At 36.4% G+C, this 12,747-nt stretch overlaps 1 protein-coding gene across 1 annotated transcript; it reads left to right on the top strand.

Moving 5' to 3' along the window:
* Positions 1-1,933: 1,933 nt before the first annotated feature.
* Positions 1,934-2,517, top strand: LOC110097296 (protein TIFY 5A-like). Its single transcript, XM_020823586.2, has one exon. The coding sequence runs from the start codon at positions 1,995-1,997 to the stop codon at positions 2,364-2,366; it is 372 nt and encodes a 123-aa protein (XP_020679245.1). The 5' UTR covers positions 1,934-1,994; the 3' UTR covers positions 2,367-2,517.
* Positions 2,518-12,747: the final 10,230 nt, after the last annotated feature.

Raw genomic sequence — 12,747 nt, 5'->3', positions numbered from 1 at the left:
AGATGGTTGTGGTCAAGTAATAGAGGTTCAAAGATGATAATTAGGCGATGACGGTCCAATGATGGTGTTCGAGCGACATCGATTTGCATACGATAGTCAGGCAATGGTGGTCCATCAATAAATATTGAGTAGCTGCAAACCGACAATTGTGGAACAATAGCAGCAATCCGAAAATGCTAGTTCGGTGACAACAATTCAATAATAAAGGTCATGGTGTGATAGTGATGTCTAATGACAACATTGGTCCAAATAAAAAGATTGGAAAGGAAAGATCTGGTGATTGGAAAGGAAAATCTGGTGACATAGGTCGAATGATGATGGTTCGATGATGATAGTAGTCTAATAAGGAGGTCGAGCATTTCTTGTTTGACAGCAAAGATCGAGTGGCTGTAGTTAGATCGTGGTCCGACTGCAACATATAGAAGTTAGTCCAATAGCGATGGTCAGGCAATGGTTCGACGATAGTAATCAGGCGATACCCCTACAATAGTGTTTAGTGGAGCTTTAGGATTCTTCGAGTCTTTAGCTCTCTTGAATCTCAAGTTATGGGTTTCCATTTCATGCATAGAGTGACAACATACTTGTATATTTTGAAAATGACATGTTACATAAATTTAGCCAAAGTTTAAAATACTCTATTGGGCGATTTCAGTCCAATGATGGTGGTCAGGCCACCAATCACTATCAAAGCTCCACTCGACCGCCGAATACCACTGAAACTTCGCTTGTTTGCTGAACTCTACTGGACCTTCTCCCAGCTGCTGCCACCAGACTTCAGACCTCTGTCATCCAACCATGATCATTATAAACTCTTGAGTATCCATATGGAGTTCGACCAACTCTCCAAACTATTGTAATTTCACCGTCTCTAACTTAAGGGGCGGGCCAACATTTACAACCAACTCAAAACATAGTGGAATCTTCTCACATGGGTAAGGCCATGTGGTTTTTTTCCTTTTTGAGTTTTCCAAGTAAAAATTTTTTTATGTCTCTTTGCTCTCTCTCGAGCTATCTATTTGTGAACTGGATATCCATGCATTGCTAATACGAAAAACTATCTCAATCTATAGCCGCAAATATACTAGCCCACAACAAATTTGTATTGAAATCAATTTCAAGCTGATTTTTATGTGACATACAATAAACAATTTGATTTTCTTTTATTTGATTTTAATTTCAATATTTACTTACAACAATCAATTCATTTTTTTATATTCAATATTTCAAAAAAAAAACCTTAAATCAAACCATATTTAAATATGTTGTATTTTAAATCATCAAATAAAAGGTAAAAAAATAATTCCAAATTAGCGTAAAAACCATTTTCATACTAATAATATGCGTAAAATTAAATCAAATCCATCAATGTCCTAACAAATGCTTTCTGTTCATAAACTAAAAAACAAATGCTTTGATTTGGTCAATTTAATCTTTTTCTTTTTTTAAATAGTTAATCCGATTCGATTATGAATCACATGTCTTATAAAAATAAATTAAAAAGAAAGAACTTTCCCTTATTTTAGAAAGACTAAAATACCCCCACCACAAGTATCCATTCACCACGTGTCGCTTGCACGTACACAGGCATAACGTCTCTTTATAAATATAAAAAATACATATATTTTTTAGAAGTTATTAAATTTATACTAAAATTAATATTTAATTATAATAAATTAATTTTAGTATAATTTAAGGGTAATTATATCAAGATTTTTTTAACGCAATTTTTTAATTAAAAAGTTATATTAAATAACAAAAACGGCAAAAAAACACGCGCGCCGCGGTCGCCTCCGCGACGACTTCGGCCCGAGGGAGCCGACCCGGTCCGCAGCCTTCTCCGACGCACAAAAAACGCGTGCCCCACGTGCTTTTTTTCCGTTCATTCTTTCCCTGCACGCAAATCATCCCTATAAAAATAGAAACCCACCTTCCCTTCTCTCATTCATAATTCGTGTCTCTTTAGCCTTCTTGTTCGCAGCACAAGCAATTCGTTAATGGAAGGAAGTAATTCTTTCATGCAGCTGCAGCTCAGTCTCTGCTCCAACTCCGACGATCACCGGCGGCAACAAATGACGATTTTCTACGACGGCCGTGTTTGCGTTTCCGACGTCACAGAGTTGCAAGCGAAAGCCATTCTAGAAATGGCAAAGAAGGAATTAAGGCTGGATGAGAAACAAGGAGGTGGAAATAGACAAGAGGAGATTAACACTGCAGCTTTGCCGGCGCCAGCGACGCAGTTGATGAGTCCGGGGCAGTCTATGAAGAGATCGTTACAGAGGTTTCTTCAGAAGAGGAAGACGAGGATAGCCGAAAGTTCTTCACCTTATGGATTTCGGCAGCCATTGCTGCAGTTGTTTTCTTCTTAATTTCTTCTTCTTTTATGTGGATTGGAGAAATGATTTGGAGTTCTTTTAGGGTATGTAATTTTGTATTGGTTTGGTTTATTTAGTTGTGGGGTTAGGTAGCTGCTTGTTGTAGAAGAAGAAACTGATAGAGAAAATATTTTTATGGCGCATATACGGCCTTGTTCATCACTGTCTTCCCTCCCTCCGCTTGATCTGCTATGAGGATTCTCCTCAGCCTCGCAAGTGATCTTCTCCTCGATCTATGCTAAGTATGCTTTAGACGCTGTGCAACTACAGTTACATGAAAATGTTCAGTTAGATGAAAGCATGGGCGGGTTGCCCCCCCTCAAAATTGAGGCTGGTTCCGCCCCATGAAAGTTACCGTTTCATAACGGTAATAGTTCGATAAATTTAGCTCTTGATATGAAGGAGAGAGTCATAACCTGAACCTCCAAATGTGGACAAACTTAGAATTAACAATTTTTTGTTGTATTGTGTATGGGTGTCGAAATGGATTTTTGGGTTTGAATTGGGACAAATCTAATCTCAACTTTAACTTAATTATCGAACTTGAACTCAACCGAATTAAAAAAAAAAAATCAATCATAAATCCAGATCTGCACACTACCCACCCCTTATTCTGGTTGACCCAATCAAACCTGACTTGTTGCCCGTTGGTGCAAGCAAGCGAGCTTCGAGCACGGGCCGCGAGGGCAAGGTAGGCGAGTGTGACTGAGGTGCTGATTGTTTTCGCGGCGTCATGCAAAAGGGGGGATCGATGCGGGTCGATTTTGGCCGATTAAGGGTTGACCTAAACATGACCCAATTTCTAAAACGGGTCAAAAATTATGACATGCTAGCTAATTAAATCCGACATGCTTGTTAAACGGCTCGTCTCGAAGCCAAATTTTTTGGGTTGGGTTCTGATTGGATTTTAAGTCATGTCATTAATTGACACTCCTAGTCATATGTTAGTTAAAGAATTAATTAGTAACACACTTATAGGTTCTAAAGGAATTAAGATGAGATGTTACGAGTAAAATCTCAATGCAACAAACGTTAAGGCTTTTCTAATTATTAGGAAAAACAAAATAATTCATAATAACTGTATGTTATCACAAATATTGTTATGTGTTGGAACATTCATGATGGTAGTTTTATAACATGATCTAACACACGTACATATAAAATAGGTGAACCTAAGTGACACCAGTGTGTTTAAATGAAAATTGCGAGAAGAGAAAAAATAATGGGGCATAGCTCAATTGAAATAATTCTTATATGTGAGTCATAGTTACAAAAATTTGTTTTTTCTCCAAATTGGAGATTGCATGTAATAAGAGTATGAGTGGTTGACCTATATATCCTCGTGTGAGAGAAGTGAAAAATATTGCTATGGCGATAAGTGATGAGAAGTGCTTTGATAGTTGTGGCTAAATGATGGAGATTGATGATAGAGGTTGGGCGACAAGGATATAATGATGCTGGTCTAATGATGAAGATCAGGCAATGATATTTTTTATGGCCATGGTTTGCTATTAGCAGGGCAACAATAGTGGTCGGGTTATAATACGCTAGTGATGGTGCTTGGATAACGATGGTGGTTTGATGATGAAGGTCAAATGACATTGGTCCTTTGATAGTGGTCTGAAAGCAGTGATTTGATGCTGGTAGTCGAGTTACGATGGTGATAGGGTGGTGGCAACGTACCTAATGAAAGTGGCCTTGTAGTGACGATTTGACAATGGTGGTCATGAGGTTGTGGCCAGATGATGGTGATTGAATGGAAGTGGCCGGTCTGACAAAGGCGATCGAGTTGCTACAAGAGGTAGTCCGATGGATAGTCAAGTAGAGTTTCAAGACTCCTTAAGCCTCCAAAGTTTTCTCCAATCTCCTATTTTTCTTTTCATGCAGAGAGTAGGAGTTTATTTATGTTTTTGAGAAAACACTCTTCATAAATATAGTAAAAATCCAAATCACTTATTGTACGACCCAAATTGATTCATTTGCCTATATATCAATCGTTCTTTTAATATTCAAATACCTTAATAAGATTTAATTATGCTTCAATGTTTGATCTAAAGTCACTTTAGACTCAGATTTGATCATTATTTGTGTTAATGAGTTCATTCTATCAATACATTCATTAACTGTAAGTTTGTAAAAATCGGAGTTCGAATGATCATGAATTTAATTGTAAAATTTCTCAATCTAAATATACATTGAGATTCTTAGTGGATTAATAGAATTTTTTTGGCGTCATATCAAATATAATTTCAAACAATACTAAATGACTCCTCTAATTTCCCCCCCAAAAAATAATTGAATGATTGATTAAAAATTTTAAATAGATTTCTACGTATTTTTCATAATTTGATTCTTAAAAATAAAGCCTTAATAGCGAATAATTTTTAAAGCATTTTTATAACGTACGGCGTAAAAATCACTACAAGGAATTTACAAATGACAGGCTTTTTTTTTTTTTGGTATTGTTAATTGCCTAAGTGTGTGTGTATATATATATATATATATAGTGGAACTAATTAAGACTTTGAAAATTGATATGTCATCAAAATTATCTTGATCGTACATGAATCCCGACATATATTCAAATTGGAAATTTCCGAAATTTAATATGAGGCCATCCAAACCCCAATTTTATTAAACTTATGGTCGAATTGAACATCTCAAGAAGACAAATCCATTGACACTAAAATCAGTCAAATCCAAGGCCAAATGTGTCCAAATCAAGAGACCGAAGGATATTTGGAAACTTCAAAACTTTCATTTGATGCTAGATGATTTCCAAATATGACATGCTTATAGTCGAACCGAGCAGCTCAAAGAGATAAATCCAACAAGCCCATGATAGCTTAATTCTGAAATCATTTGGGTGGAGATTGGAGAGAGCTATGGGACTTTAAGGATCAAAGAGTTTTACCTAAATAACACTGTCGGCAAACTCCTATCAACCACCGCTGAACCACCGACAGCCTTTGGACCACTGCCCGTCCGCCCACCATCATCAGCTGACTAAGGTCCCTTTAAGCACCGTCAAACACGAATTGTTGCCCCTTCGATCATTGTCTCTCACCACTACAGTCCCTCTCATGCGTACTAATGGCCTTCCACCACCGTCGCCTGACAACTACATTCCCCTCGACCTCTATCACCTGCCGACTATGATCCCTTTGACCACGTACCTCCACCCACCAAATACAATTCCTCAGGCCATTGTCTCCAGTCGCCTATGATCCCTCCAACCACGATCGCAAACTACGGTCCATCTTATAACTGTTGTCCACCGATTACAATCCCTCAAATCATTATCGCATGCCGACTACAATCCCTTTGACCACTGTCGCTCACCAACTATGGTCCCTCCGACTACCATTTCTAGCCCACTACGGTCTCTCCGACCTCCGTTGCTCACCAACTAAGATCCCTCCTACCTCTGACCACCATCTCCCACCAATTATGGCCCTACCAACTAAATGAATAGCCCAATATTCTCTTGAGAATAGCTCTCAACCCCGGATATGTAATATGCTATATATGATGTACATTAAGCTAAAGCTTTCCTCCGAGGAAATCACATCATTTGTAATCAACAAGTACTAGTGGATTCTTTTCAATTTGGTAGGCCTGCAATTTTTCTCCTTTTTTTTTTAGGATTTTTCAAGTAAAAATTATAGTGTCTTATAACTCTCGCACCCCTCTCTCTTTATCTATATATTTAATTTATATTCGTTCAAAGCTATGGCATTAATCTCTTTATCTCTCTACCGTTGCGAGTGTTCCACGACACTACAAAAATAATTTTTAAAAATATTCATCAATTAAATTAACTGCAAACTCAGCATACAATTATTATGAAATATAATTATTGTGATTGTTTGAGAGTGTAAGTGCATTAGTGGTTTTCACTTAATAAATGAGGCTTCTGCCAATTTTTATAGGGTTCTGAGACGGTTGCAATTTTTTTTATAAAAATTATTGTAAAGCTGATGTGGAGAAAATAGTTTTTTGAAATTGTTCAAAGTAGTAATAAAAACAAATGAAATTGTTCAAAGTGGTGAATGGATAAAGGTTGGTTTAGATAAAATACTCGAAAAATAGAAAGAGTTAGGAGAAAAATAAGCATGATATTTGTTAATATTTTCTATTGAATGTATTAGTGTTTTGAGTTCATGATGTTTCTATGTTTTATTTTATATCATATGTTTGGGCGATAAAGATTGGAAGATGTGCAATGATGGTTGAAAGACTATAGTGGTGGTTGTCTATTGATAGTGTTCAGGTGAAATGTCAATATTACTCAAATTTCTAAACTCTCTTGAGGCTATATTTGTGACAATTAACTTTATTACTGCTTCATTTTTCATATCGCAACTACCGTTTTCTTAGCCACTATTTTTCATTGCTTTCAATAAATTTTTGTGCTTGGAAGCTGCTACCTCTGCAGCAGCTTTTAAAAAGCTATTTTTTCACAACAGCTTTATAATCATCTTTATAAAAAATTATAGCCGTTCCAAATGAGCAATTATTACATCCGGTGTCCAAATGTGTTCAGAGACCAATAACCATGTGCCACGTCACCTAAAACTTAATATTTTGGACTCGGTATGCATTCGGATCGTTCGATTTTTGACCGGATGTAATAATTTCTCGTTCCAAACAAAGTTCAATTTAAAAAAAAAAATGAGCTTATTCATAAATTTTTTTAGAATAATAAGCCTCATAAAAAATAATTAAAATCCGAAATAATCCTTCCAATAAATGGCCCGCGTCAGGAATGTTTGCTCTACTAAGCAACCGCGTAGCTATAACTAAACGTGCTTTGAAAAATGAAAATGCCAGCTTTATTTAAGTTCACACCCTTTTTTTATTATAAATAATTAAATATAGGTAAAAATTGACCTAAATAGGGTCATGGCCTTCCACTATCTATTCTATGGGTACACGCTTCTCGATTAGCGATATTGGCCTGTTCATACTTCTGATGTAAATTGTTTCAGGAAGAATATGCAAATAACAGTACTAATGCCGCCCTAATAATATCTGTGCCACTGAACTAACCCAGGTTTTTGTTTAAGGGACATTTAGGCCATCGAAGGCAAACTCATAGATCAATTATATGCATATGACTCATATTTAAGACCTCTTAATTGATAAGCAAAATTCTTAATTAAAAAATTAAGATGAGCTTCGTAGCGACTTTTGATTGAGATAAGTAATTTACCTTGATTTTTTTTTTTGGGGAACGGGGTATCAACCTTAGGGTTGTCAATATTTGATATGACCCGAAAACCCGATTCGAATCCTAACTGAAAATTTTGGGTTATGGTCAACCCGAACCCAGAACGGGTCCGGTTCCGGTTTAACAATTCGACCCATTTTAAAAATCGGGTTGGGTTCGGATTGACCCTTTGACCCGTTTTTGACCTGAAAACCCATTTTGACCCGGCAACCAAAGATTGGCCCGAAAAATGGAGATTGACTCATTTTGGACCTGAAAACTAGCAATTTTTTGTGGCACTGGGTCATTCGGGTCTTGTCGGGTTGACCCGGACCCTATGCGGGTCGGGCTCGAGTTCGGAAAACCGACCCGTTTGCAAAAACAGGTTGGGTTGACCCAAATAGTGTCCAATCAGTTTTGGGTTCGACCCGAACCTGACCCGTGACCCGAAATTCAGTAAAACTTCCAGTTTGTGCAGGGCCAAGATTCTTAGGAGATCCATTTGAGGAAGTCAAGCATCCTAAGATTTCTCTAACAAAATTCAATCTTATAGCTTAAGATCAAATTTAGATATTGGAAAAATTCAATAACCCAACAATTTAACTATATATTCTTTCACATACTATTCGTTAAATGTTGTGTTAGAAAATTTGGAGGAGTTCTTAAGAACTTCTCGAGCTCTTCTCATATAAGTAGAATCAGTAATGTCAAGGGATAAAGCTTTCTTAATTTTTTAAAGAGATTAGAAAAATATTGTAATCTTGATAGACAATATATTATGTAAAAAATAAAAATCAAATATGAAATTGAAGTCGAATTTTTTGATAAAATCATGAATCAAATTTTCTCTTTATTTTGAGGGGAAGGACAGTCTACATATCGTATATTACTTGATTCATATGTTTATTTGTGTACAAACGCTAAGATAGCCAACAACAAGTTTAGAGTTAACGAGTTATATATGGATTCCATCAAATGAAAGCATGTTCATCAAATAGAAATCTATTGGACCTATTCGAGCTCATAATATATATGACTTGATTAATCTGATCCAGAAAAATATGAGTGTATAATTAAACCCTAATTAATGAAGATTATTATTTTTTATATAAATAAAAATAGATCCAGGTTAATGTTCATTGAGCTAAAAGGTAAATTTAAAAAAAAAATGTCTCCATCTATTCTCTACTTGTTACTTAGTTACTGAGGCATACCCTAATCCATTAATTCATTTAAGATGAAATTATGAAGGTTATTGCCTCGTTCGGGGCCAGTGTTGGCTGATGCCTTGTGTTATTTTTCTGATTATGTTGGGTTTGTTTGCGAAGTTGGAATTTTTACTAGGTCCGGTGTCCTAACGTAGCTCTACGTTCGGACCTCAATAACATGTCGCCACGTGCTCTTACGCTTTACCGCGCGGCCCGACGACTCGACCCGGACCGGAACCGGGGATTGCTATATTCGTGTATTGCTATGTATTGCTACGTATTGTTTGACAATAATGAGAAATATTGCTCTGTGAAGACCAATACCGAGCAATACCGAGCAAAACCCCGGTTTTGCTCGGTATTGCTCGGTATTGGTCTTCACAGAGCAGTATTTCTCGTTATTGCCGAACAATATCGAGCATACCTAGCAATACCCCGGTTTGCACAGATCAGCCAATACATAGCAATCCCGGGTCCGGTCCGGGTTGGGTCTTCGAGCCGCGCGGTAAAAGAGTAAGAGCACATGACACCATTTTACTGAAGTCCGAATGTAGGACTACGTCAGGACATTGGACATAATAAAAATTCTTCCAACAATGACCCGCAACAGGAATGTTTGCTCTCCTAAGCAACCGCGTAACTATAACTAAACGTGCTTTGAAAAATGAAAATGACAGGTCGACTTGTTCGAAGCGTATTTAAGTTCACACCCTTTTTTTATTATAAATAATTAAATATAGGTAAAAATTGACCTAAATAGGGTCATGGCCTTCCACTATCAATTCTTTGGGCACACGCTTCTCGATTAGCGATATTGGCCTGTTCATACTTCTGATGTAAATTGTTTCAGGAAGAATATGCAAATAACATTACTAACGCCGCCCCAATAATATCTGTGCCACTGAACTAACCCAGGTTTTTTTTTAAGGGACATTTAGGCCATCCAAGGCAAACTCATAGATCAATAATATGCATAGGACTCATATTTAAGACCTCTTAATTGATAAGCAAAACTTTCAATTAAAAGATTAAGATGAGCTTCGTAGCGACTTTTGATTGAGATAAGCAATTTACCTTGATTTTTTTTTTTTGGGGAACGGGGTATCAACCTTAGGGTTGTCAATATTTGATATGACCCGGAAACCCGATTCGAATTCTAACTGAAAATTTCGGGTTAGGGTCAACTTGAACCCAAAACGGGTCCGGTTCCGGTTCTACAATTCGACCCATTTTAAAAATCGGATTGGGTTCGGGTTGACCCTTTGACCCTTTTTTGACCTGAAAACCCATTTTCACCCGGCAACCAAAGATTGACTCGAAAAACGGAGATTGACCCATTTTGGACCTGAAAACTAGCAATTTTTTGTGGCACCGGGTCATTCGGGTCTTGTCGGGTTGACCCGGACCCGATGCGGGTCGGGCTCGAGTCCAGAAAACCGACCCGTTTGCAAAAACAGGTTGGGTTGACCCAAATAGTGTCCAATCAATTTTGGGTTAGACCGGAACCTGACCCGTTACCCGAAATTGATACCCATAATCTACTTGCTGCCACTTTGAATGGAGCGTTTGGCAGTATAACTAATCCATCGGTGGAACCTAACAATGCCACCCATCGGCATCGGGCCCACACTTGCTTTACCCAATTGTGCTCGCCCACCAACCTCCCTAAACCTCGATGGGTCAGTTTATATTAATTTGTTGGTTGAGAGTTTTGGCTATCAACCAAAACATCTTGAGTTTGAAGCTTACGCATATGATGTGTATGTGAGTTTGTCTTAATTGACTTAATTGTTTCCCAAAGAAACTTTTGATTGAGGTTAATGAATTTTGAGCGAATTAAAGCACAATTAAACAAAAATTAGTTTTTAATCAAATAAAATTTACAAAAAAAAAATTATTTCATTTTTAATAATTAAAATATTTATAATCCTCATAATAATTTTAAAAAATAATGTTCTTATAATAATCTAATAGTTATTTTTTTTTTATGAATTACCGCCTCAAATTGGTCAACAATCTTGAATAAAAGCAAGGCTTTCAAACACTAAATGAAGCGCTGTGTGGCAAATCTCTAATTTTGTACCAAAAGAATCCACTAATCAAAGTTTTATTTCAAAAGACCCCTTTGATGTTAATATTGTCGATCTGAATGTTCACATGAGGATGCCAATTCTAAGGAAATTTATTTACGTCGGATCAATTCGAGTCAACCCAATCTGATTGTAAAAAATTAAAATTTTCATATTTATTTGATTATAATATTATTATTTGAACCTTAAATTTCAAATTTTAGAATCACACTTTTTAATTTAAGTATTTGCGTTAAAACCTTAATTTTTCTTGTAATTTACATTCATCATATCGTTTTAACCACATTAGAAAATCCTATATCTTAATCATTCTACTTCAAAAGTTGAGCATATAGAAAAATTATTCTGTCTAGATACCATACCGAGTGGTACCGCGGTCGGTATCGAGCGGGGTATCGAGTGTGGTACCGAGTGCCTAGTGATGTGGCGCTTTTTTATTGATCTCTGGACACGTTTGGTGTCCGGATGCAATAATCACTCCCGTGTATATACTTTATATTGTCCAATGAATGAGTGTGTCAACACAATGTTACAATTTCAACATCAACAAAAGAAAAGAGAAAATGAAAGAAATAATTTAGGCATATCAGTGTTTTTTTTTTTTTTTTTGGTCTGATTGACAACACTTTTACAAGCAATTTGGTTGGAAGTAAAGTAGGTATAAAGTATTTTAAATGCAAGGATTTTAAAATATTGATGTTTGATTTAATGAAAAAGGAATACAAAATAAAGTAAATGTAGTGTAAACTATTTTAATTCATTTTTAGTTAAACTAAACTTGCTCAATTTTGAGCGAGAACTGTTTACATCGCAAATGTAATAGTTCAAACTCTTAGCTATCTATATATAGTCTGCTTTGACCTATGAGCCTAACAGTTTTGTTCTATTAACGTAACTTCCCAAGAGATTACCCAACCCATAATTTTTTTAGAATGAGCTTGCTTAACTGTGGAGTTTCTTAAATAAAATTTCAACCATTATACCAAAAGGCGCCTCGATGTTTAAGAGTTTTGATCATTTTTACTTAAGGGGTTTCACAATCTCCCTCACTTAAATAACGGACGTTCTCGTCAGCATCTTTATCCTAGAATCATGCACCATGTAGATAAGATTCTAGAAGTGGGCCCTACAAGTTCAAATGGTGACTCCAATCAATATAGCACATTGTCTCATATAGGGTTAAAGAGGTGTCTCCCATGGCATAACACTATGATACCAATTGTAACATCACAAACTCTTAACAATCTAGATTGTTATGTTTGGAATTTTATTGTGTTAATCAATCGGGTTGTTTTTTGTCTCGAACCTCAAGTTTCTCGTGCTCGTTGAGGGTTGCAGGAGTTTATCCCCTACTTGGGTTTGTGTACCCTAGTGCACTAGTGTTGTGTTGTCGAGCGCCCAATGCTGAACGATAGAAAGTGGAGCCCCGCAAAAGTCTAGATATAGCACCACAACGGATCAAGACAAAAGTTTGAGCGTCGCAGCACTACAAGACGAATTAGACGGCTTTTTTTCGTTATTCTAAAGGATTTTGTCCCTTGGGGTTATTTATTTGACTCTCTTGTAATTTTAGTTATATTAGATATTGAGAACGGTGCATGTGAGAAGAGAAAGAGAGAGCAATAGAGATGAGAGATCTATACTTATCTCTCCCAATTTTCATAATGGATTTCTTGATGTGATATAGCTCTGTGATTTTTTTTCCTTATTTTGAATTTTTTCATATTAAATCTTGGTGTTATTTATTTTTCACTGCTTTTACTTTCTTGCTTGTTTAGTTGTTGAGGTATTTTACTCATTATCACTAATAGAGATATTATCCGTTTTGGTCAAAGAGCCTCATGGAACTTCCTAGGAGATCATCC

The sequence above is a fragment of the Dendrobium catenatum genome, unplaced genomic scaffold (genome assembly GCF_001605985.2).
Source record: "Dendrobium catenatum unplaced genomic scaffold, ASM160598v2 fragScaff_scaffold_71, whole genome shotgun sequence".
Lineage (NCBI taxonomy): Eukaryota > Viridiplantae > Streptophyta > Magnoliopsida > Asparagales > Orchidaceae > Dendrobium > Dendrobium catenatum.
The sequence above is the reverse complement of the archived record's forward strand: the minus strand, read 5'-3'. Positions and strand labels throughout refer to the sequence as shown.